This window comes from Candida metapsilosis, assembly GCF_017655625.1.
Source record: "Candida metapsilosis strain BP57 chromosome Unknown scaffold5, whole genome shotgun sequence".
NCBI classification, from domain to species: Eukaryota; Fungi; Ascomycota; class Pichiomycetes; order Serinales; family Debaryomycetaceae; genus Lodderomyces; species Lodderomyces metapsilosis.
The window spans coordinates 708,351-733,333 of record NW_027138163.1 but is presented as its reverse complement, the minus strand read 5'-3'; the positions used below and the strand labels follow the sequence as shown (position 1 = coordinate 733,333).

The 24,983-nt window shown below is 37.7% G+C and overlaps 15 protein-coding genes across 15 annotated transcripts; 7 read left to right on the top strand and 8 right to left on the bottom strand. All coding sequences in view use genetic code 12, as the record gives it.

The window, feature by feature from the left end:
• Nucleotides 1-177: 177 nt before the first annotated feature.
• Nucleotides 178-1,815, bottom strand: I9W82_004054 (uncharacterized protein; the record flags this gene model as incomplete). Its single annotated transcript, XM_067693086.1, has 1 exon — nt 178-1,815. One exon carries the CDS (start codon nt 1,813-1,815, stop codon nt 178-180), a length of 1,638 nt encoding a protein of 545 aa, XP_067547642.1.
• Nucleotides 1,816-2,203: 388 nt separating this feature from the next.
• Nucleotides 2,204-2,647, bottom strand: SDC1 (Sdc1p; the record flags this gene model as incomplete). Its single annotated transcript, XM_067693085.1, has 1 exon — nt 2,204-2,647. One exon carries the CDS (start codon nt 2,645-2,647, stop codon nt 2,204-2,206), a length of 444 nt encoding a protein of 147 aa, XP_067547641.1.
• A 117-nt stretch (nt 2,648-2,764) lies between these two features.
• On the top strand, nt 2,765-3,451 carry I9W82_004052 (uncharacterized protein; the record flags this gene model as incomplete). Its single annotated transcript, XM_067693084.1, has 1 exon — nt 2,765-3,451. The coding sequence occupies one exon, from the start codon at nt 2,765-2,767 to the stop codon at nt 3,449-3,451; it is 687 nt and encodes a 228-aa protein (XP_067547640.1).
• Nucleotides 3,452-3,482: 31 nt separating this feature from the next.
• I9W82_004051 (uncharacterized protein) lies at nt 3,483-4,373 on the bottom strand (the record flags this gene model as incomplete). Its single annotated transcript, XM_067693083.1, has 1 exon — nt 3,483-4,373. One exon carries the CDS (start codon nt 4,371-4,373, stop codon nt 3,483-3,485), a length of 891 nt encoding a protein of 296 aa, XP_067547639.1.
• Nucleotides 4,374-5,455: 1,082 nt separating this feature from the next.
• On the bottom strand, nt 5,456-6,260 carry ZCF22 (Zcf22p; the record flags this gene model as incomplete). Its single annotated transcript, XM_067693082.1, has 2 exons — nt 5,456-5,975; nt 6,037-6,260. The coding sequence occupies 2 exons, from the start codon at nt 6,258-6,260 to the stop codon at nt 5,456-5,458; spliced, it is 744 nt and encodes a 247-aa protein (XP_067547638.1).
• A 316-nt stretch (nt 6,261-6,576) lies between these two features.
• On the bottom strand, nt 6,577-7,446 carry I9W82_004049 (uncharacterized protein; the record flags this gene model as incomplete). The annotated part of the gene is made up of 1 exon (XM_067693080.1): nt 6,577-7,446. One exon carries the CDS (start codon nt 7,444-7,446, stop codon nt 6,577-6,579), a length of 870 nt encoding a protein of 289 aa, XP_067547637.1.
• A 1,282-nt stretch (nt 7,447-8,728) lies between these two features.
• Nucleotides 8,729-11,890, top strand: FGR27 (Fgr27p; the record flags this gene model as incomplete). The annotated part of the gene is made up of 1 exon (XM_067693079.1): nt 8,729-11,890. The coding sequence occupies one exon, from the start codon at nt 8,729-8,731 to the stop codon at nt 11,888-11,890; it is 3,162 nt and encodes a 1,053-aa protein (XP_067547636.1).
• Nucleotides 11,891-12,366: 476 nt separating this feature from the next.
• I9W82_004047 (uncharacterized protein) lies at nt 12,367-13,563 on the top strand (the record flags this gene model as incomplete). The annotated part of the gene is made up of 1 exon (XM_067693078.1): nt 12,367-13,563. One exon carries the CDS (start codon nt 12,367-12,369, stop codon nt 13,561-13,563), a length of 1,197 nt encoding a protein of 398 aa, XP_067547635.1.
• Nucleotides 13,564-13,608: 45 nt separating this feature from the next.
• On the bottom strand, nt 13,609-14,394 carry I9W82_004046 (uncharacterized protein; the record flags this gene model as incomplete). Its single annotated transcript, XM_067693077.1, has 1 exon — nt 13,609-14,394. One exon carries the CDS (start codon nt 14,392-14,394, stop codon nt 13,609-13,611), a length of 786 nt encoding a protein of 261 aa, XP_067547634.1.
• Nucleotides 14,395-14,725: 331 nt separating this feature from the next.
• Nucleotides 14,726-15,793, bottom strand: BTS1 (farnesyltranstransferase; the record flags this gene model as incomplete). The annotated part of the gene is made up of 1 exon (XM_067693076.1): nt 14,726-15,793. The coding sequence occupies one exon, from the start codon at nt 15,791-15,793 to the stop codon at nt 14,726-14,728; it is 1,068 nt and encodes a 355-aa protein (XP_067547633.1).
• Nucleotides 15,794-15,972: 179 nt separating this feature from the next.
• I9W82_004044 (uncharacterized protein) lies at nt 15,973-17,073 on the top strand (the record flags this gene model as incomplete). The annotated part of the gene is made up of 1 exon (XM_067693075.1): nt 15,973-17,073. The coding sequence occupies one exon, from the start codon at nt 15,973-15,975 to the stop codon at nt 17,071-17,073; it is 1,101 nt and encodes a 366-aa protein (XP_067547632.1).
• Nucleotides 17,074-17,245: 172 nt separating this feature from the next.
• On the top strand, nt 17,246-17,821 carry I9W82_004043 (uncharacterized protein; the record flags this gene model as incomplete). The annotated part of the gene is made up of 1 exon (XM_067693074.1): nt 17,246-17,821. One exon carries the CDS (start codon nt 17,246-17,248, stop codon nt 17,819-17,821), a length of 576 nt encoding a protein of 191 aa, XP_067547631.1.
• Nucleotides 17,822-18,025: 204 nt separating this feature from the next.
• On the top strand, nt 18,026-19,383 carry I9W82_004042 (uncharacterized protein; the record flags this gene model as incomplete). Its single annotated transcript, XM_067693073.1, has 2 exons — nt 18,026-18,809; nt 18,929-19,383. The coding sequence occupies 2 exons, from the start codon at nt 18,026-18,028 to the stop codon at nt 19,381-19,383; spliced, it is 1,239 nt and encodes a 412-aa protein (XP_067547630.1).
• A 127-nt stretch (nt 19,384-19,510) lies between these two features.
• Nucleotides 19,511-21,373, bottom strand: I9W82_004041 (uncharacterized protein; the record flags this gene model as incomplete). The annotated part of the gene is made up of 1 exon (XM_067693072.1): nt 19,511-21,373. One exon carries the CDS (start codon nt 21,371-21,373, stop codon nt 19,511-19,513), a length of 1,863 nt encoding a protein of 620 aa, XP_067547629.1.
• Nucleotides 21,374-23,441: 2,068 nt separating this feature from the next.
• I9W82_004040 (alpha/beta hydrolase) lies at nt 23,442-24,699 on the top strand (the record flags this gene model as incomplete). Its single annotated transcript, XM_067693071.1, has 2 exons — nt 23,442-24,099; nt 24,230-24,699. The coding sequence occupies 2 exons, from the start codon at nt 23,442-23,444 to the stop codon at nt 24,697-24,699; spliced, it is 1,128 nt and encodes a 375-aa protein (XP_067547628.1).
• Between the last annotated feature and the right edge of the window lie 284 nt (nt 24,700-24,983).

Here is a 24,983-nt window from a genome sequence, read left to right as displayed (position 1 = left end):
GTGAATAATTGTGGATACGAAGGACTGAATTTTTCATCGGCTCGCGGAATTTGCAAACTTTCTTTTGGTGTTAACAAAAAACTCACCCGAAAAACTGTGGCTCGACCAGGTGGAGATACACAAACAGATACTACAACAAAAAGCACTATCTCATTACATGTTTAACTATGTACACTTTTACAATCTCTCCATCTTCAACGTATTGCCATTATTCTTGAAAATGTTGTATCCCCAAAACCCAACCACATTCAACAATCCAACTCTCCAACCATTAAACAATCCTAACTGTTTGATTCTCTGCCATGAAGTAAGTTCTTCCCCATCTAAAGAAGATCCATTGAACACAACAATCATGCTCTCTTCTGGTTTCAAAATTGTAATCACCTTCTTTTTATCGTGAACCTTTGGCTCCAACAAGAAACGAACTTGTTCCTTGCGCAACAAGTTTTCAACTGGCAACTTGACAAAGAATTCACCAATCAGTGAAAGCAAGTTGACAAATGTGTATATAGTAGGTGATGAATATGCATCGATATTGAATTTAATGTATAGTAAATAGGGCGCCATTTTCCTAAACACTGTGGTGGATAATTGGTACATTGTTGTCAAGAAAATGATTGGAGTCGGTGGATGTTTCAAGTAGTAAGTGGGGAAGTTCCTAATTGATTCTCTGAACGATCTCGTGTTTTGTACAACTTCTTCAGCAGCTTTCTCTAAAACATCCTCATTGTTAGGGGTTTCATTAGCCAAGGCAAGCGAAGTTGGCTGTGTAATCATAAATTTCACCCGTATCAAATCCAATGGGATCATTACCAATCCAGTAAGCACACAAGCTGATACTGACAACCACAAAGATTTAAAAGGATCATTTGAATGGGTCAAATCAAGAAAGAATGGATCTGGAATACCCAAGAATGGTGATACAAAACCAGTGATGTAAGCTTCAATCATATGTGACAATACTTGATAAATGTATGACGCATTAACTCCTCTAAATAAAGCCAAGAAGGAATCCTTGTTAGCAATGGTCGACATGATATCCATGGTATGTAACGACTTTGGCTGGATCTTATACACTCTGAGCCTCTTCTTTGTACTCAATCGCTTGATTGGTGGTGGAACAAATTTGTCAGTAGCTGGAGGTGCTGGAGTTGCTGGGTCAAACGTTGTGTTTGGATTTGCCCAAACTTGCAGATCACTTTGTGGTTGGAAATAATCAATTGGCTCTTCTTCATCAACAAATCCAAGTTGCTGATGACTCGACAGTTCAAGATCTGCACTTTCACTTCTAACAGATACACTTGATGAAGACAATGAATGGGTCAGATCTAATAATCTCTTCAGTTTCTCCTTCTCCTCCTTCTTTTTCTCATTAAAGTTAAACTTACCAACTTGTAAAACCAAGCGGGTGATCTCCAAAGGCTGTGCAAGCAACACCTTCACATAATCCTTAAACAAAGTCCAAAACAAATTCTTCAACAATTCAAGCATATTGTTTACTTCAAAATATTCACTGAATTCCAAATCGGATATAAAGTTCTTGTCACCTGCCACTTTATTCGATTGTATTCCTACTCCTCCTTGTCTATCAAAAGCTCTTCGTATTAGTCCAGGTGACGAACCGAAACTATTCTCATTCACTTGCTTTTCAATCACATTGGATGATAAGTTTGCTGTTATTGGTTTACCTGTCTTTGGATCCACTAGCCCAACACCTTTTTTGAAAATGACTGAATATCCGGCATCAAAACTATCATGATCATAGTATGGCCTTAGTTGCTCCGGTCCAAGCTTACTATTGGACGTACTAGTCATTGTTGAGTGGAGAGAGAGAGGGGGCGGAAGTAAAAGGAATATCGCGTGAACTGAGAGATTTTTTTTCTCACATTTTGTTTTCCATTCAGATACAGATGCAATAGGGGAATTAGTGGTGAACAGAGTGTACTACAGATGTAAAACTAAAGTGAGATTAGATACAATTTGGACAGTTGAACGAGAATGGTATGAGCATGTATTGTTAGGATGGTATAGGTGCAGCGCGATGTTTTGCAATTGCTTGCAATGGATTAAAGTGGTCCTGGGCTAAATCATAACCTTGATCACATAGCTATCCTATACCGCGACTCAAATGCTGTAACTGTTGGATCGTGGCCCTGCTTTATCCAGCTTTTGCGATTTCAATGTACATAGTTTCTTTCGCATCTCAGCTGTTCTCTTTAGCTGCCTCCTTCTCTTCATTCGACCTGTTTATCAAAAACTCCCCAAGGTATCTCAATGGATCTTCTGGCTTTACTTGTCCAACCTCTTTCAATCCATCCAACAAGTGTTGAGTCAAATGTTTATTTAAATATCTTCGTATCGATGAGCCTCCGACAATTTCATGTAATGGAGGGAATTCCGTAGAACGCGATATTGGTTCTTGCTTCACTTGCCTAGCTTGAAGTTGTGGAGTAGGTGTAGTGCCTCTTGGTGTACCATTTGCTTCCAATTTTATGTGCGGTTCTGATTCCTGTGGATTCGCTTCTTGCGGACTCGATTCTGGTTGCGTTGAAGGCTCTGGTTTGACTTGTGGATCCGCTTCCCTTGATGACTCACCATTAACAACTGGAGTGTCTTCTTTATCTTGTACTATTTCTGAAATGTCCATTTCGTAAAGAGTTGAAATCGCTGTTGATTGATTCTCAAATTTCAAATTCCAAAAAAAATCAAACTCCTTCAAAAGCAAACTCCACATCACTCCACCAAAAAACATCACCTCCTCACAATGGATCCATTTAACGAAGTTAAGGATGATGCATTTGCAGTTATCGATCGTTTAGAATCACTCATATCGCAACGCAAGTCTGGTCATCCACCCTCTACCGAACAAGCACAAGATTTCGACAACAACTATGAAGAATTGCAAGAGATGCGAGACGATTTACAAAGCGCTCTTGAGCAAAGTGCTAAAGACCCAGCCCAATTCAATCTTACTAATAACGACATCTCCCAACGACAATCCATTCTAAAGGATCTTAATCTTCGAATATCCCATTTACTGCAATCATGGGACAACAAAAAGTTACGTGATGTAACAACAATGTCGAATCGAATAAGTCAAGACGACGAAAACCCATTCAATATTGATACTGATACAGGTGGTGGTAATAATATGACGTCTTATCAGCAGCAAGAGTTGATTCAAGAACAAGACGTACAATTAGATGATATACACAAGACAATGATGAATTTAAATCGACAAGCAACGATGATGGGAGGGGAGTTGGAAGACCAAGGATTTATGTTGGACGAATTGGATTATGAAATGGACCATGTTGGCAATAAAATGGATAGAGGAATGAAACGATTAAATGTTTTCATTGAGAGGAATAAAGAGACTGCTAGCAATTGGTGTATTGGTATATTGGCAGTTGTGCTATGTGTATTGCTAGTGTTGTTGATTGTAGCGTAATAGCTCAAGTTTATAGTCAATACAAACCTATTTATCCATCCAATGCGTATCCCAAATTGACACCTTCAAACTCGTGTGCCAAGTCAATCAATTTCTGCTTCAACATCTCCAAGTCGGCATTCTTTGGTTGTAAGCGAGGTAACCACTCAGCGACACCATGTTGCAAAACTCCCTTGGCTCTAGCTTTTCCATATTTGACATTTCCATAAGAACCATGCAAAGTCAATCTCTTGTTCTTTGACGAATATGCAGCACGGTGCAAGATGTTGTTGTTGTAGAAGACGACATCACCCGGTGTCAAGACGACTCTAACTTCACCAGTGATAAACTCTTTTCTTCTTGATTCATCCACTGTCTTTTCTCTTTCTTCTTCTGTACGCACTCTCTTGTGAGATCCAGGAATAGCAATAAGACAGTCATCATCAGTCAAGGCTAAATTGAATTGAGCACCGGCAAATGGGTTTTCCAACAACTCCTTGGCTTCTTCTTCAGGAGTTACTTCTGGTTTGATTGTATCACGATGCCAATCCAATTCAAAATCAGTCAATGGGTTAATCAACATGTTCATCAACTCCATTGAAATCTCCAGTTTTTCAATTTGTAAAATATCTGAAACCACAGCCAAAATCTTGTCATTGGCATAAGCGTCATGGAATGGGTAAGACAATTCACCTAAATCTGGATGAAGCAAACCAGTGATTCCCCAGATATCAGGACTAAAATTTTCAGGCCATGGTGGAAATTGTTTACCTCTAGTTCTCACATGAGGCCACTTTCCAGCACGAGCATATTCAACGACAGCTTCGCTTGCTTTGGTGTATTTTTCAATTTCTTCTGGAGTTAAAAAGTTGCGAATAACAGTGAAACCTTGGTCTTCAATTTCGTCGTGGTGTTTATGAGGCAAGTTAGTAGGAACTGGCATGTCTGGTTAAAGATTATTGGATGGGAGAATATTGTCTTGTGGAGGACTTGAGGGTCTTTTTGATGTCAATATATATACAATTTTGGGGGTGGGGGCTGCAGGATGTGCTGGTTACGAGCTTTCTGCAAACGTGGAGGAGTCACTGTTTAAGTCTGTAAGAAAATCACGAGAGTTCTCTTTTTGCTGTCAATATGCTTTTGATTGTAATGTTGTAACATTTTCCAAAATTAATGCATCGAATGTCAACATAGAAATTTTGGGGTTTGAGGCACAAAAATAATTTTTTGTATGATGAAATGTAACATGAAAACATCAAACACAAAACTGTAATGTTACATTTGTCCCCCCTGAAAAAATTATGTGGAGAGATTCTATGGAAGGCACAGCAAAGAGTTGATGTGTGGAGGAGGATCGCCGTCAATAGCCGTGATACACATGGGAGGCTTAATCTGCAGCCTACTGCAGGAATTGATCATTAGACGAGTAGCTATATAGTCCTACATTTGTCTATGTAACAAGCAACACGCGGTAAGGGGATCTACTAGATATTGTGGGAATTATTTGCCGTAAATGTAGCCTAGCAGGGAGTGCTAAGCGAGTCGTGGCGAAGCATACATCACCTTAAAGTGTACTATGCACATAGTTTTCCAATTTATTGGAGTCAGTCAAGTGGAAGCATTTCTACTCTAGGTAAGCAATTTTGGCACAATTCAGCTGCCATTCACAGTTACGACCTGTCTTATGAGAGGTAACATCCTCTGTTCATGTGACTAGTTTATCATGATGCAAAAAGTTGAAATCTCAGCTGACAACCGACTCTAATTAATTGCCAGCAAATTGGTGCAAATTTCTGTGAAATCAAAAGCACGAAGCTATGTTAATCTGGTTTCTGCTGTATCTTGAAACGACCTTACGGTGTCACAGACGTCTGATTCATATATATATATACCACGTTTACGGACTGATAAAGAGCATTAAATCTATGCTGTCAGAGACAAAGTATCAGCATCCATTACATTTTCATATCTATACTTCAATATCTTACTATTACTTCAACTATACATTTGATCATTCAACGATAATTACGTCAACAACACATTCATGTTCAAATGACCAACATCGTCCATAGCTTCCTCATGTTCATTGTCAAAATCAACTAATCCATTACGAACGTTAACTTCTGATACTACCAGCAGCACCGCAGGCTTAACTGTTGTCTCATTCCGAGTTGATGAAACTGGCAAGGCACTCGCAATGAGTGCTGGATCAAACGACAACAAGCTACTATCATACTTCCAAGTTGAAACCGTCGCCGTATCGTTTACACAGGAAATAGTTGACGCTGGTGAAGTTGATTTTGTCACTGGAGACAATCTTGACGACGCACCACTAGGTGTAACCGTAGATGATACACTGTTCAACATTGCACCATTAGCCTCCGCCGAAACAGATGCGCGTGCAGGTATTCGTTTCGTGGTCGACACGGTTGGTTTCACCACTCGCTTGTTAGTCTTAACCCTTGATGTCAAATCTGGCCACACACACTCCTGGTTTCTTGCTTGACATGCTTGACATATAGGTGATGTTTCATCACACTTCTTTCTAGAAAAATCTTGTTAGTATAATGGACCCAATACACACTGATCAGCAGTTCCATACATACTTTCTTTTCCGACAGTTTAAACAACCTGTCTTGCTTCTAAACCTAGTTCCTACTATATTGCGCCTCTTGATTTGTTTCTGCAGGAACCCAGTCAGCTGTGTCTGTTGTATAGTATTGGTTGAAGTGCTGCTAGGGAGTGAAGATTGTGCTGGAGTTTGAGGAGGGGTAGGTTTCGAATTTTTGCTTATACTAGTAAATGAAGATGCCTCGAATATTGAAAACATAATGACTCAGAAATCAGCATAAGCATTTGGCACGGGCGGACTTGACTCTTTTTCCAGGGCTGTGCCAAGGTTACAATAAATCGAAATGTCGTGTTGGGTTTCCGTTGGGTGAAGAAAAAATTTACAGTTTGGGGAGGTGGATTATTATTTAGCCGCGTTGGAGGAGTAAAATTGACTCCGGCTTACGTTATCCGGCAAATGAGATAACAATAAAGAAAAAATATAAGAAAGAGCGGAATTTGAAAGCGGAATTACATAGATACGAAGAGATGCACAAATTCACACATTTGTTGTGTGTATTCACTACTATGAAGATCTACTTCAAAAAGCTGTCATCCAAGTGCAATTCCATCTCATATTCAGGTTGGAACTCAGTATACAATGTTTCAGGATCACCATCGTGATGTTCACAGTAAGCTGCTACTTCGTCGCTAACAGTACGTAATGATTCTCCCGGTAACAATGCCAGCTGAGCAGCCAATTGGATTTGGCAAGACTTTTCCAACAATGTAAATAAATAAGCTGCTTCATCCACTGTAGAACCAACTGTTAATAACCCATGACTTTGTAAAATTATACCTTTACCATTACCTAAAGCAGCAGCAATTTTCTTTCCTTCTTCGGCTTCTAAAGCAACACCTCCAAATTCAGGGTAAAACACATGACTCTTGTAGAATGTGCATACATCTTGATTGATCATTTCTAATTCCTTACCCAAAGCTCCAAAAGCTTTACCATAGGTTGAATGAGTGTGGCATGCAGCATTAACATCTGGACGTAATTTGTGAATTGCGGAATGAATAGCAAAACCAGCAGCATTCAAAGCAATTTGATTTCCATCGGGTAATACATTACCATCCTCATCCACATGTACCATATCACTAGCTTTCATTAATCCAAAGTGTTTCCCTAATGGATTAATCCAGAAAGTGGCAGGATCCACGGGATCTCTAATGGATATGTGACCAGCAGTACCTTCAGTGTACCCCTTTCTGGCAAAGACTCTAAATGCAGCTGCCATATGCTCAAGAGCCCATTTTCTTTCATCCTTTTTGTTTGAAAACTTGGGAAGAGGGAAAGGATGTGCACCTCCTTTGGCTATATTGTGTGATCCTCTTGTTGCAGACATTTCATATGCGGAAGGGGTGGTCTTAGAGGCACCTTGTTGAGATGGAGCAGGCGTCATTGTGATGTGAATAAAGTTTACTTGGTATTCAAGGGTCTGATAGTGAAAGCAGATGTGGATTGCCAGCTATTTATAGTTTTGGGTAAATCGTTGATAAGGCATTTTTTTTTTTTCTTTCTGAGCAATGGAAGCGCAAGCGGATCACTTTCCCAATTGGGAATATGGAATATTCCACTAAAGTGAACCAACGGCGATACACAAATAGAAGAAAAAGTGGTGCCGTGCTTAACCGATCGATTTCATCACTCGGACTTTAAATTAAAGTTAGGATTGATGAAGTACAATGTATCCTTTCGCTTATTGAACATGCTAAAGGATTTTGTTATTGTTGTAAAGCTAGCGATTGTATTTGTGATCTTAAGGTGCCTGAGGTACTTTCCATTCTTTCATCTATATTCAGAGAGAACCTTCCAATATAATATACAGCAATTCTACAGATTCCATTCAAAACATTGCTCCTGCAACACAAAATTACAACCCAAAAGGTCTGGACCTTTTGCTGATGGAACAAAAAAAAAAAAAAAAGATTTAGATTAAAATTATATACTCGTAAAAGTTTAAATTGAGAATTAGAAGGTTAAAGTATGTTTAACCGAAACATTGATGACTTAGATGCAGCAGTGAGAAGGGCTGAACACACTCTCCCCTCTCGTTGCCTTCTTTTTACTCTTCATGGTCATTTCATTTGTGCTTTGTTCTGAGACAAAAGAGTAATCTATAAAGATGAAAGTTTCATATTGTAAGTGCAGTTTTGTGTCCTGATTGAACACCAGCTTGAAACAAAATAATCCGGAAAAAAGTGAATTGCAAAAAAAAGAACAACGAAGGTGGCGAATTCAACTTCAGCAAAGTTCTCGAGAGGTGATCATGCTCTATGCTAAGGCTGAGTCATTTGAGTTAACACCAAGCAGGAACCGGGGCGTAGTTTCATTCGTTATTTAGTTAAACCCCACTCCATCAAGTCTAGATGTATCTACTTTTTAGTTGACTGACTACAGATGTCATCACAAAACTCTTTTGCCACCATTCTACCAGCATCTTAGGTTAAATGAGGATTGTGCAATGGCATCTATTGAAGATTAATAGGAAAAGGTCTAACGTGAAAGTGGGGTGTAAATAGAAGAAGAGCTGAAAATGTATGATGCACAAAGAATGTAAAAAAAATAATAATAATAAAAAAGAAATTTAATAATGTTTAGAGCAAATATTGGTAGCAAAATAAAATAACGGATAAAAAGTACCCTTTTCAAAATACCATACTTCTTTAGAGGACCCCATATATATGCCACTATCATCGTCATCATCATCATCATCAACCACCCATCATCAACCTATGAAGCGTATTCGAAGGTTACCACCAGAGAAGAGACAAAAAGTTTCAACAGCTTGTGATGGTTGTAAAAAGAGAAAATTCAAATGCAATGGATCAAATCCCTGTGATTCATGCCTGAAAAAAGGGTTTGAATGTAAATATACTGTTATTGATAAAAGGTCTTTGAAGAGTGAACGTCTATTTAGGTTGAGAGAACAGAAAAGGATACAAGAGGAAATGGAGGCACAACGCAGGTTGGATCAAGAACAACAGCCAGGTTCAGAAAGTGGACCCAATATTCCTATAGTTGCTGTCCAAGAACCAAACTTTCCGTCACAGCAACAACATTACCAGCAATACCCTCAGCAGCAGGCGCTTCAGAGCTTCCCACCTCCAGATATTGCATCAAGACTGAACTATGTGGCGCAACCTTATCCCAACCAACAAATAACTCCACCAGACGCACCTCCTTATCAACTGCCGAGGCAACCAGCACAGGTATATCAACAGCAAGGGCTATCACATCCTCCGCTCCCACTACCACCACCATCACATTCCACTCAGTATCAGCCACCACCACCGCACCAGCTTCAGCAAGCTCCTCAAAATTATCCAACAGGCACACAATTACCGCCACCACAACCTCAACCACACTATCCATATCATCCGCCACAACAGAGGCTACCGTATCCTAATTCACCGAGAAACCCACAACATCCATACCAACAGCAGCCAGTTGCTTCCCCTGAATCAAAACCGGGGTTCCAAAATGGTCCTCCGCCTTACAACCAACCTCCATACTATGGACTTGGGCCAAATGGACATCCAAATCATCAGGGAACATTACTTCCACCTGCTCGGGGTACTTCTCAGAGAGGATCACACTCTCCTTCTGTTCCACAAACTCGATTTAATGAGCCACACTATCAATACAGTGCACCGCCACAAGTGTCACAATACCATCAAACTCATTATCCTCCACCTTTTTCAAAAGGAGAGCTTCCTGACGGGAAACACCCACACACAGCGGCAAGCTTACGTGAGAGTGATCACCAACCAATAACGAGAACAGCAAGTATTCTCACACCTGATTCGCCTGAATCGCATACAAGTGAGAAGACTAGGGCCAATTCGGTTCCCAAGTTTCTCCAACCTTTGCTTTCTTTCCCAACGTCAGTAACCGAAGTAGGGGACGCAAATGGTGACGAAAGAATTAAGGAGGATAAAGACACCATTCAAGCAGCTTCAGCTAAGAGGTCACAAAAACATAAGCATTCCGCAACTAGCAAATTAAAGAACCAAGTTGAGTCAAACACCATGATCGATGAAGAGATTGCTAATGAAATGGCACGTGAGGTTGACTTTCTGGATTCAAAGGACGGTGTTTCCAATCAAGCAGGTAAGAGTTGCATTTTACTAAATGACAAATCAGGTACATTCAGATACATGGGTGAAACAAGTCCACTTAGTGTATTATATGAAACACGAAATATCTTTTATCAATATGTTGGAAAGACAAAGTTGACAGAGGATTTACGTGGATGTCCTGTTATTGACAAGCCAAACAAAGTGACGGCTGAGGTGGTGGTGCAATTACCTCCAACAGAGGAACGGAATATCTATATCCAACAATTTAAACGCAACATCAATGACACTTTTTTTGTTTATGATTTGGACAAGTTTTACAATGAAATTGTTGAGCCTGTGTACCTAGATCCTACAGATGCGGAAAACCAAACAAAACTAGTTCAGTTGTATTTTGTCTTGGCTATTGGTGCAACCTATTATTCCTTTAGTAGAAAAGATCCACAAGCGGAATTAGGAGCTCGCTATTTCGAATCTGGTCTTTTGGTGCTCAGATCTCTATCCGAGGATTCAGAAATATGGTGTGTGCTTGTTGAGTATTTGCAATTCCACTACTATCAATCAATTTTAAAGAAATCAACAGGTTGGATTCACCTAAACTTGGCCATCAAGTATGCACAATCACTTGGATTGCATCGCAATTTTATAAATGAGCAATTCTCAAACTTGACTGATGAGTGTGAGTATAGAAAGAGAATTTTCCGCAGTCTTTACTCCAGCGATCGAATATCGTCAGTATTCATTGGTCGACCTTTATCAATAAATGATTATGATTGGGATGATCCAACAAGGTACAAGCTGTCCAAGACATTAATTTCATCGGGACTTAATTTCAATGGAAAATGTCAAATTGAATTGACGAGGATATGCAATTTGATTGGTAAAATCGTTGCCAATTTTTATCAAAATAGAATCATTGATATCGACAGGACCAAGAATTTGGCGGTTCAGTTGAAATCATGGTCAAAAAATCTTGATCCATTGTTGTCAGTGGAGAGTTTATTGAAACCACAAGACATTCCTCATAATGGGGATGGCGGTAACACACAAGTGATACTAATGATGCATTTACTACAATTATTTGCCATTATGTTACTTTGTCGACCATTTTTCATGTATGATGCAGTATCTCAGGTCAATTCAGCTTTCCCAAAGACACTAAAAGACACGAGTTCATCTAAACAATTTATAAAAGCTGCTGCCAAAGCAGCCATCATGACAGTTAAAGTAATGAATCATTATATCAACACTACATTCAAGGAGGTTAAACGAATGGAGTGTTATGTGATTATCACTTGCTGCTTTTACAGTTCAATATTTATTGGAATCAGTATTTTGAATGGTTCTAATTTCAGTGACGAGGAGGGGGGTGAAGAGGAAGAGTCTTACACTGAAACCGAGTTGATGAATTTATTACGAAATGCTGTCTTCATTTTGAAACATTATTCAAAGTGCAATAAAGGTGCTGAAAGGTATGCTGAAATTGGTATTGATTTAATTGGTGCATTGGAAAACAGACACAAGTCGACAAAAGAGTCAACCACTGAATCTAGCACCAACGTCATGAACGAGCCTTTGTCCGCAGCTGATGAACTATTCAATTACTTTAATTTCACAGACGATGCAAATGCACAAGATTTGCAAAACTTGATTGATTTTCAACAATTTTTCGTATCACTGGATATAACCAATAGCTCGATTTCAAGTTCTAGTAATATGCCTTATGATTATGGCAATTATGATTTATTCTTTGGTGATAAGTATTAAGGTATAACCCTTCTGGCCTTAGGAGGTTAGTTTTCCTATAAAATGGGTGATTTTTTTAGTTCTTTTTTTTTTTGGGGGTATTCTATTTTTAGTATATAGGTATTAAATGTATAAAGATTTGAGGAGATTAAAATTCGCAAGAAGAAGCAAGATAGTAGGTTTTAGGCACTCCAGATGGGGGAACCATCCTAAGTGCTGGCTCCTTTTATATGTTCATAGCTCTCTTCCTTCTTTTTGCTTATCTCTTCCCTTTGAATAAGCTTTTGAATAATTGCGCTTTCATAGTTGATCAACAAAAAAAACCAAGAAAACGAAAACGTTGGTGAAGTTTTTTCCTGCAGATCGCAAAATATCCAACAAATAACCATACATTACTTTTTAAATCTCACGTGTATTGCATTTGCTATATTTCAGCTTCCAATTGTGACACGCCTCGCCTGCCATAGAAGTTACTTAACAGCTGTGCTTTTCTCACAATGAAGAGGCTACAATCGCTATCATTGCTACTAATTTTTCCGTTCTTGTTAACTACGGCCTTTGCTTCCCCAGGTGATGATTTATACGCGTTTATGGATTGTGTATACCAATGTGAACAAATAACATGCTATGACAACCATTACTATATTGACCAGTGGGAACGAAGAAAAGAAATACTAGATAATGGCGATGAATTGTATTATTATAATCCTACTTGGCAATTTATTGATATGCCATTACCTTGGTATTTACGTTTACTTGGATGGACATGTGAACTGAATTGTGATTATCAGTGTACAAGAGTGATTACTGCGGAAAGGAGGAAACACGAGGAAGAGATTTATCAGTTTCATGGAAAATGGCCATTTTTGCGTGTTTGGGGAATACAAGAGTTGATGAGTGTTTTGATGTCTTTGGGTAATTTAATTGTTACTTACAAGTTTGGATTCAAAAGAATATATGCCATCATTAGTGACAAGAGCTTGCCACCGTTGCTTCGGAAACAATATCGTCACATAATGGTTGTCATTATAGTTACCATGCTCGCATGGACAGCATCCACCGTATTTCACACTCGAGATTACCCAGTTACTGAACACTTGGACTATTATCTAGCTGGTGCTACAATCTTATCCACGTTCCATGCCTTGGGATCACGAGTTTTTTCAATGTACAAACGTAAAAATCAAATTTATCAATGGTCATTTTCAACAGTTTGTGTCTCAGCATATATTTACCATGTTCAAAGATTATATCGAGATTGGTCGTACACCTACAACATGAGAGCTAATTTAACTCTAGGAATATTTCAAAACATATTTTATTGCCTAATTGTTTTTAAGTTATATTCGAGATACTATTACCTTGAACAAGAGACAAAGCAAATCAATCAGACTCATTTGAAATATGTTGACTTTAAACGAATCATTTTGCCTAGCTTTTACACCACAAGTGCTAAACTTTATACATTGTATCCATTGATGTTGTGTACTATTGTGGTCTTAGGGTCGATGTTGGAGATTTTTGATTTCCCGCCCATTTGCTATGATTTAGTCGATGCTCATAGTTTATGGCATTTGGTGACGATAATACCTCCTTATATGGGCTGGTATGATTGGTTAGTTTGGGACACTACTGAGAATGTCTGGCCAGATTTGTTGGAAGAGGGAGAAGCAGAACGCAAAAAGAATGAGTAAGCTCACTTCGAATATTGTAAATATTTATTCTTTAAATTATAATCCTTAATCACTCAAGTCCTCTTCTGGTGGTACGTAAGGTGGTGGCTTGAAAAACTCTTGATCTTTTGCAACATCAGCCTTAAACTTTTCTCTATCATTTACAAACTGGTACAAGTATTCCAATTCCAAATCATGTACTTGTCTACCCAACATAACCATAGTATGTAATGGCTCACCAGAGTCATACTCACTCAACTCTTTTAGTGTTCCGGCTTTGAAACTCTGTGTTGGTGCTCCCAATCTCAGTATGGCAACACATGGTGTGTTTTCGGTGTATGCTTTCTCTTGTCTCAATTCCTCAATTTCAATCAATTGGCTTGCTGCAGTGGCAATGTCCATATATCTAGGAGGTTCATAAATCAACCTACCTCTAGCCATATTTTCAATACTCTGCTCCTTAACTTTGATATCCAATAGTATCAATGTATGCAATCCAATCTTCCTGTTCTCCATAATCTTGTTGTAAAAAGAATCAGGTTTCCAAGAATCGGTAAAGAAAACCAATGAAATAGTTTGCCCAAATTGATACAATTGCAAACCACATGCACCAACGGCATTCATAATTGATGCATTGTGAATAGTTTCCACCTTGATCCCCAATTCTCTTGCTCTCAATACTAAATCTGTATGAGTTGTAGCTCCAAATGGATCACCAACTACCAAAAATGCAATATCTTGAGTATCGGCATCTTTCAAAATCTCATCACTTCCACTTTCAACCAATTCACGATCGGCAAGAATGATTTCTCGTCCGTAATATGATTCAAGTGATTCTTGATTAGCTGCCATAAGAATTGATGTGTATGCTTCTAAGTAAACACGTGAACATTTCTTGACTGTCTCGAGGCCTCGTACGGTAATATCTGACTCATGCGAGAGTCCAAGTCCTATAAGATACAACATAGGTTTAGTAAAGGCTTGGATAGATGGGAAGATGGTTTTGAAAAAAGAAAAAAAATAGAATAAATTTGGTAGCATCTCATCGAGAGCTTCTTCAGAGAGGATGGTTGCAAACAGGTATATCATATCATGCTTTACTTTCAGCGTTTACTTATAGACTATACACATATAAACAGTAATCAGTTCTGCTGCACAAACAACGAAAACTATCTCCTCCCCTTCACACATCACAGAGACGTTCAATTAACTTATACAATTCAGAATCACCAAATCCAACTTCTTCAAGCAATGCGTGAAATTTTTCTTTTAAATGCTTCAACAAGAAATACGTTTCTGACATCGACTCCCTTTCATGTAGGTAAGATACCGCCTGCTGCAACAAGTCCTTTTGTTTACTTCTGAGCTTCAGCGACCTAAAGTCATACAAGATCTTGTGAACGGGCGAGTTTTCTGGGTCTTCTTCATTGCGCAAATTGGTTAAAATGGGGAGTGACAATTTACCTTCGAGTAAATCCTCCCCAGCAATGCCTTTCATTGTTGAATACCGAGCGTCAACCAAGTTCAAGTAATCGTCTCGGACTTGATAGATGATCCCAGCCAAGTTTGCAATTGTAAGTACCTTATCAAGCTGTTTCTGTTCGGGCCGCTCCCTAGAAAAGACATCTAGTAATTTCACAGACAACCTAAACAATCCACCCGTCTTATTTTGAATCATGCTCAAATACTCTCCAACTGTGGGTAGCTCCTCCAACTCCGGCAAAAAGTCCCTCCAATATATATCAAGGCCTTGTCCATTATGTAGGTTTATCATCTCCAGCACGAAAGCTTGATGAAGACACAGACACCGCTGAGTATAGTCTGGCTTCCGGAAGTGGATCTGTTGAAGATCTGAATAAGCAATTTCCATTGCTTCAAAGTACATTCTATTTGCACAGTTTATGGTCAAAGGTTTCCCATATTTCACATGAGCTGCAGGAAAGCCGCGACGGTATTTTGAATTATCCTCTATATCATCAATAAGCAAGGAGGAGATGTGTAGCTCTGTAATAATGGAATTAACGACGCCCATACAGTTGGTTGAGTAACTCCTATCAAAAAAGAGCTCCGCAAATATCTCAATGAATTTTGCTCGTATATTATTGTTGTTACTGGGTAAACCATTCAAATATTCATATGGCTTGCAAATAAGTTTCCTATTGGGATCATGATCATGGTCAAACAAATCCTGGTTGTCCAATATCTTTTCTTTGACAGTTATGATAGTGTCAATATCTACTTGACGATCCATGTTTCGCTAAATTGTTTATATCTTTTAGATCATGAATCTTTTGCCACAAGATTTTCTTCGCATGAAAAACGCTACCGAGGTAATCTTCTACACGTCAGTCACTTTTTTTGAAAAAGATTGACACAAGGCACTGCATTCTTTCACCAACCATATACAACCACACTCATTGCAAAAACAGAATGGACGCTCTATGGAGGAACATACCACCGGTAACCAAAGGCTGGTGCGTAGCATCAGTCGCTATTTCATCATTCATAACCATGAACAAAGTAAGATTGATGAACTTGGTATTTATACCAGCCAAAATCTACAGCCAAAACCAAACTTGGAGGCTAATTACTTCATTCATGACATTTGGTGATCTCAGCATAGGACTATTTTTCCAATTGTGGGTTATATCCTCATCATGTCAAAGAATTGAAAATCTTTATCAAACAAAATTCACCCAATTCCCATTATACATTGTTGATGATTTGACTATTGAACAATTGGATATTTTAAGACAATTAATTGAAAGAAATAAATCAATTGACTTTCTATACTTTACCTTGCAAATAAGTGTTACAATTGTTGCTTGTGCTTCGATCTTGTACTACAAAATGAGCATGGTGCTACCTCAATTGGGACTTATCTTAATACAAGTGTTTCAATATTATGATTCCAAATTGACTCCATTGGAAATGGTTAACTTTTTTGGATTTCAATTTAGAAATATGTATCATCCATACGTTCTTGCCGTTTTGAATTTATTAATGACTAGTTTTGCATCGGGTCAAAATTCTACTGCCAACCAGAATGGCAATGGAACGACACCATGGAGTATAAGGTCGATATTTAACAATCCAACATTCTGGTTTTATATCATTAGCTTTGGGTTGGGTCATCTTTGGTGGTGCAGTAGAGAAATGATTCTAGGGAGTGTTCATTACAACGATGAAGGAGATGCAACAAGTTTAGATGATGCTGAAAGGAGTAGAAGGATAAAGAAGAGGGAAATACTCAAGGAAAATGGAGTTTGGAAATTTGACTTTGTCAAGGAAGCTTTGGTTATTTTGATGTTACCGCCATGGTATTGGATTATGTTGTCGAAAATCAAGCAGCATAGACCAATTCGTCGCCAACGCCGTGTTCCAATAGAAGAGGAGGATTTGAGGGAGGAGATAGAGCAAAATGGGGAACATATAGAAGAGCAAGAAAGAGAAGAAGAGATAGAACAGATACAAGAAGAGGGCCGGCGTGAGGAAGAGCAAGCCATCCGTCATTTGAATGAAGCTGATTAATTGTGAAAGATTAGTGCGATTGATGGGGTTATTAGTTATGAATGCTGAAGTTTGGTCACGTGCGAAACTTTCCGTTTTATAAAATTGAGTTTCAATTTGCAACAAAATTGTTCCCAATCAGAAAGTTACATATTTAAGACTCAACTGATAACCATAAACTCAGTCAAGCATTATGCCTCAGTATACTATTAATAATGTGTGGATACATCCACCGCAAACTTATCGAGGCAAACCACTGTTATTTCAAATCATCGACTGCGTGATTAACAAGCATATCAAGAAACTTGAAGAGCAAACATTAAATCTCCAATATAGAATCGCCAATGAGGAACTTAGTATTAGGTTCCAAAAGGAAGAACTTGAACGATATCACGATTTCAGAAACTTTGTTGAGCGTGTTTTAAACATATTGATTACTAATTTGATTCATGAATGTGACATTGATTTTGACAAATCATTTGGCTTATTGTTTCAAAGACCAAGAGGAGGTGGTGCTCGCTTTATCTCATCGAGAGACGCTGATCATTTCCATTATTATATTGGAGTAAAGATTAGGGATGCATTTGCCAAGAAAACACTACTTTATACTGTGTTTAGGGATCGTCATATTTTGAATGGATTGGTGGATTCTACGGTATCAAAGATTGAAGAGTGTGAAGAGAAGTTGAAAGAAAAGAAGATCAAACTTGAGAAGATGAAGAAGGAGTTGAGTGAACATAGACGGTTTATGAGTGATGATCTGCGTTAGACTCGTTGGAAAATGGAGACTTTTACTGAATAACGACACCTTTCTTATAGAATGTGTATGAGAGGTATTTAGCTTTATATCAATTTATTATTTTATCCTCATAATATACTTAGTGGTTATCATTCTTTGTTTAGTTTTTTCTATTTTTTTGCAACACAAGTGCCACTTACCACAAGTAACTTCAACATCCACAACAGCTACAGCATGTCCTCGTCTCTGTCATCCTCAGAAAAACTGCAAGATGGAGTTATCATAGATACAGCTACACCCACCACAGCTTTTGCATCAGCAACAGCCAACGATACACTGCCTTCCCAAATTGAGCCCAATCCAGAATTCCGATACAATTACCTACCATACCAATTCCACCAATTCTTTAATGATAACCGACCAGAAGCCCTTGCACGCCAACTTCGTAACCTCCACTTACCTACAGTTGAAGGTCAACTTCAAATACGTGCTGTTATGAATATGATTCACTTCTTCACCCAAACTAAGCAAAATATTCTCGATTGTATAATCCTGATGAAGACAATCTTGGATTGCAAGACAGATGATGAATTGCAAGAAATTAGAGAAAGATTAGACAAGGCAGTTGTCAATGAGGAGATTTATCCTGATGTTGCTCGATTATTTGAGTATATCGTTTGTACGTCATTTGAAGAAGAGTCAAGATCGAGTCAATCGGGACCTTGTGAGTATTTTGATGAAAAAGAATGTGAAAGGAATCAATTGGAAGATATTGGGTGGTTGGCAGTTAAGGATTTGAGAATTTTGAGGAAATTGGTGCATGACATGACCCATGTTGTCAGGCATACTGCAGCACTTGCTGAAGCTGGGCTGGTTTCAGAAGAGATACCAGGTGGTAGTAAAAATCAAGAAACTATTGACAAAGGAGGCTTTATTGATGCCGAAGAGTGTGGGCGTGGCGAAATACTTATTGGAGCTGTGCTTAATAGTATCTCCGGTGAAACGATGAGGGCAAGTTGTATGAGTTTGAGGAAGAAGATGAGGGAGCTGATGAACAGAAGGCTATAGAAGTTGGTGATTCAACTTCCTCTGCAAAGGTTGTAGAAGAGCTGAGTCAAAAGGTGAAGGAGGTTTTAGATAAAGATTTGCAGGAATTTGCGGGGGAGGTTTCTGAACAGGTTGCAAATGAAGCTATGGATAAAGTTGACGTGGTTGCAAAAGATGAATCGAGTGCGGGGATTGATGAACCTGCAGCTGATATTGCACAAACCATTATCGAGGAGGTCGCAGAGGAAGTAGTAGCAAAGGTTGAGCTGCAACCAGTCCAAGAAGTGATCGAAGCAACTGTTCAAGAAGAAACTGAAAAGGAGCATGAAGTTCCTGCAGGAGGAACTGTTACTGGCGGTATTGCTGAAGATGTTGCTGAGAACGTTGCTGAAGATCTTGCAGAAGGTATCGTCGAAGCAGTCTCAGAAAAGCTTATTGAAGTGATTGTGGAAGATGCTGCTTGCAGTGAAAGTGAAGGTGAAGTTACTGCAGAAAAAGCTTCCGAGGAAGAACGTCAAGCATTCAGTAACTCATCCAATACATGACTAAAAGTCAAAAAAAAAGTTTAAATAAGTTAAAGTTCAAAAAACTGTAAAAATCTAGCTAGTATTGTTTTATAGAATATAGTGTCAACCCTGGATCTAATATTTATGATGTATAATGTAGTATCCTCTACTTTCCAACATCCTTCAACTTTTCAAGTTGTTCAGCCAACCCAACTGGGACTTCAACAGCTTCAGGAGCATCTTCCGGTCTCTTTAACCCTTTATCATCGGTTTGTTTCTTTGTTTCCTCCTTTTGTTTCTTTTCACTTGGAGTCATGACCAAATCAGCAAAATTCAATCTTGATCCCTTATCATTAGCGGAAGCAGCAGCAGCAGAAGCATCTTCGTCATCGGCAGTTTCATTCCATTCAGCCAATTCCTTTTCATGTTCTCTTTCAATGGCAAACTTGACAGCTTCCAATACATCGTTACATAAATGTTTAGGCTTGTATTTAGGTTCTGTACCTTCTTGATAAACACCAGTCTTGACCAAGATGGAAAACCAAGAGACATCATGAGAATTGGCAAATCTGATATCGGATTCAGGTGTGTCTCCGACGAAATAAACTGTTGATGCTGGTGGTAATTGCAAAGTGATTTGGTCGGGTTTACCAACTTCAGCAAGCTTGGCGAGATTCTTTTTAGCTTGTTTGTAGTCGCTGTCAGCTTTCTTTTTGGGGACACCAATGTTGACTTCTCTTTCCTTTTCCTCGTCTTCTTCATCTTCATCTTCGTCATCGTCTTCATCAGAGTCGGAAAAGTTGTAACTTTCCAATTTTTCTTGATTGATAATTTCTTCTCCATTTTCATTAATCAAAATATCGGCATCTTTAGCATTTGGATCATTTATACTCAATTTTTTCAAATGTTCATCCAAAACACCTTGTCTCCAATGACTTAAAACCTTATTGGCAAATTTAAAAGTACCAACTTGTGGTTTACCAAATCGATTAACCTTCAATTCCTTACCAGTATGTTCACGATACAAAGCAGCAATGGAAACTTGTAATGCACCCATACCATATCTTGACAATTTATAATTTGTAGCCCAAATGAAATCAGAATGAGCAAAATAAATTTGTGGACCTTCGTCATAAGTTTCTGATTGAGTTCCCATAACTCCCTTTTTCGATAACAATAATTCCAAAATGATTTGTTGATCAGCAGCCCAATTTCTTGAATCGGCAAACACCAAAATTGCATCAATTGGAGTCTTGCTGAAATCGACATCTCTAGTGCAAATTTTCTCTTCCTCAGTTAAATCATGGTAGGGAGAAACAGCTGGATTCCATTTCAAAATATCCAATGGGGTGTAAACGTGTTTAAATCCATATGATTCAGCAACATTACGACAAACATTACCAACACCACCAACAACAAGAACATTTTCATAAACTCCAACCAAATCCTTCATTGGTGTATGACCTTGGATAATTTGATCTGGGGTAATTGTACAGTTTAATCTTTTGCTTAAATCATCAGCTCTTTGTTTTTCTGGTTTACCACCTCCGTTGGTGACAAAGATGGATGGGACTTTGATATGGTACTTGTTTTCACCATTCAACAACTTCATAGCTTCAACAGCTTGAGGAATAGTGTTGGGACCTCTTAAAATAACACCATCAATATCAAAACAAAATGCATAAGAAGCAACTCTTTCGTGATCAATAACATCTTTTTTATTTCTCTTGATGATGGATGCATTTCTTGATAATTTAGCCAAAGAATCAACTTTCTTCAAGTTGGCAGATGATGATTTCTTTAAATTACTACTACTACTTCCGCCGTTCTTGTTTAAAGATGATGAGGAAGATAATTTAGTTAAACCATTTTGCCAATTGTTTAAATCTGATAATGAAAGTGATGAGACTCTGTGTTTTCTTGATTGTGGAGTCAAGTCATCAATACCATCATTGTTTAAATAAGATTGGAATTGAGCACCGCCATCTTCTTCGACAACTGGTTCATTTTGTTGTTGATCTTTCGACATGATTTCGTGTAGATTGTGTTTAGTTACTTTAACTGAGTGAGTCTAGGGTTAGATTATATTAGATTAGATTAGAAAAGAAGAAGTATAGGAAGTAGGTCTGGTTAAAGTAAATTGAGAAATTTATTGATCCTTTTATAATGCGCCGTCGTAGAAAATTAAATCAAAAATCTGGCGCATTCGACAAAGAAGAAAAAAGAAGAAGAACAAAAAGAAACTTTTATTTCACAAAAAACCAAAAACAACTACGTAATATGGTATATACATAGTTATTGTAGAAAAAGAAAAAGAAGCTTCCATATTTACAGACTCAGTCAAATATATTGATGATAAAAGCATTTTTATGTTTAGTGTGTCTTGATGTTGACGTAAAAGACAAACTAGAGAGGGGGTGAATAGGTTGGTATGGCTCTTTAGAGTTAATTCCTAAAGTATATTGTATAGGTCAATATATGAAACTGTCTTCTTTTAAGTAAAGGCAAAACCTTTCTTCTCTTTACTTTACTTTACTGTAACCTTTTTTGTATTTAGTTTATTATGATCAATACATTCGCTTAGACATGTAACGTAGAAGTATTATGGGTAGACCTAATAAATAATAATAATATTTCCATTCTGCGTTATGTCAAGGAAGTTTACGATAGCAGCAACGTTGCATTTACTGTTTATAGAGTCTATCAATTTAGGGCAGTAGTAGTAGTAGTAGTTGTGGTAGTAGTAGTAGTTGTAGTAGTAGTAGTAATATAGTATGTTTTGAATATTCTTGTAAGACAAAGACTGTGCTTTATTAGGTCCAGGTTTCTTATTGATAATGATTAATAAGAATAATACTGCATATAACATTCGTAAAAATAAAATAGTTTTGTTTATATGCAGTATGTATGTATGTTATAATTGCTATTAAGAGATAGATTGCTATATGTATATATACAATACCTCATCAATAGCACTTAGACTTCTTGGATCAATGAATAATGATAATGAATGTTGTGGTTTTGGAACATACTGTAACGTGTTTTATCTTGATGGTCTTTCTAGCACACACACATCATCAAATAGACTAATGCTAATATATGAAAAAGATAACACAGTAAAAACAATCTTCTTTCAACATATTAAAAAGTGTTTTCAATAATATTCCATATGCATTAGCCAAAAACAAAAAGAAAAAAAGACCACGATGTCAACTTTCATCATGTTGTAATATATAGTATTGCTATTACAGAGAGGCGCTTGTCGCACATACACACTTCCTTAATGTGACTGTGTGTGTGTTTGTGTATTTAAATCAACCATATTCCTCGGACAAACTAGGGCTCTCCCTATTGTTTCACTTATTGTTTTAAATGAAGTCCGAAATCCATATACATACTTACTACACAAAAACCACATAACACATACAACAATAATACCCACCAGCACCAAACACTTGGGGGTGATTTATCCTTCTTTGTATCAATTTCTCTCTTCCATTAGCCACGTTTTTCTAAACCTTTTGAATTTTTTGTTACCCACGTTCTCTCATGCAAGGTTATTTATACTCATTTTAATACTTTTTTACGTCATACCACTTCTATGTAAAGCTTTTACTTAATTTGACTGAATCATTGTAATTATTACAGTATGTAGATAACAGTTGCAAAAATAGTAAAAAAAAAAAAATAGTGTTGAGTGCAAAGTGAGTAAAAGTCTAGTACCTGAGGTGTACATCGTTAGATCTAAAGCGTTCTTTCCATTGGAAACAATACCGAATAGTACTGCCACTTCTAAACCGGCTCCCCGCACTAGAGGGGGAGGCGATGTATACGTGAACAACACCCATTGTTTTTCACGGTATTTTACCACTAAGAAACCATCATCCGTTAGTTTAAGAGATTATTGTCTCTTTCCCCTTGAAAACACTGCGTCTACCACTTCGAAGGAAACTATTATCTCCTCTCCGCAGTAGTAAATACGTTTTTTGAACAGTTTGAAAACCCCTCACCAAAGTACCGAAATTTATAAGAGTCGAGTTCAACTTCAAACATTCAACCTTTGGAGATTCCTAGTGCTTCACTTTCGTCAATCAAGCATGATTTCACTCAGTGGTATTCTACAATTGTTTCTACTCCCAGTCAAATTACTATGGTGTATGATCAAATACCCCATATTTGGAGGAATTGAAGGCATATATAAAAACAACCTACGTAACTCCTTAAAGCTTACATTATTCCAATCAGGTATGAAGTTCTCAGTTGAAGATTCAGCATATTTGACAGCAAAGTCAACACAAGACGTTATTGATAAATTGAAACCAAAGTATCCTAAATCGACTAATTTACAAAACTATGGTTGCAAGTTTGATAAGCAGAGTATTTGGCTCGTGGAAGCTGAAGACAGAGACAAAGCTAATCCTATTATTATATATTGCCATGGAGGTGGATATTTTATGAATACTGCTCCTGATCAAATTGAATCTATGCTAAGTATTTATCATTTACTTGAAGATAGAGTAAGGAAAAGAACATCGATATTGGTGTTGGATTACAGTTTAGCTTGTCATGGTCATTACATTGGTACACAATTGTATGAATTAGCAGCAACTTACAAGAAACTCACCACTGAAGGAAATGATAATCTAATCTTATTTGGTGATTCAGCTGGTGGTCATTTAGTAATCACATTTCTCCAATACTTGAAACAAGAACAGGACGTAAAGTTACCATGGCCTAGATCTACCATATTGATTAGTCCTTGGCTCAAAGTTATACCCGATGCACACCAATTTACTCAAAGGAAGCTCATATATCGACAACGAAAACTTTGACATGATCCATTCGAGTAGTTTTAAAGACAAAGCACGTCAGAGACTGTTGCTAGGTCCTTCCAATCCAGCCAATATTTTAATCTCACCAGGAAACTTACCATACAGGAAATCCGATTGGAAAGATATTCCAACATTCAACAACAAAAACTTTTCAACATTTGTTCTACTTGGAGAACATGAAACTATGAGAGATGAAATATTAGAATGGGCAAAGTACGCACTTAATTCCCCTTTGAAGAAACAGCCTGACTCAAAAGGCGTATTAGATTTGAAGTTACACGAGTATAGAAGCGGTGGAGTTGATGAAGCTTACGTAGAGGTTATTGTTGAGCCTTGGGGTATTCATGATGCTGTATTATTCTTTGAAATTGATTTAATTAAAACATTGGAAAAGAATCCTCGATTGAGTTTAGACAAATTAAGTGATACAAAGTATTTTGGAATGGTTCGAGTAACCAAGTTTTTGGGAAAAGACTGTACAGGTAGAGTAAAAGTCCAAGAGGAAGACAAACTTGATCAGTAAACTTCAAACACTTCAAGATTAAACTACATTACATTGTAGAATAAAGGAAGCCAATTGTACTATAATTTGTTAAAAAATACTCCCTCATATCTCGTGGTTTCTGAAAATCTTGTAGTTTTGTATTGTGTCAAACGTGGGGCGGCTATTACTTTTTTTCTAATTGATTACGTAAGTAGTTACATAATCTCTCCTATATCCCACAAAACATGTTTATTTAAACCTCCGACCGTATCCAAAAGTTTCTTGTTTGCTCTTACTACTAAAGTATCGTATTACTATAAAAA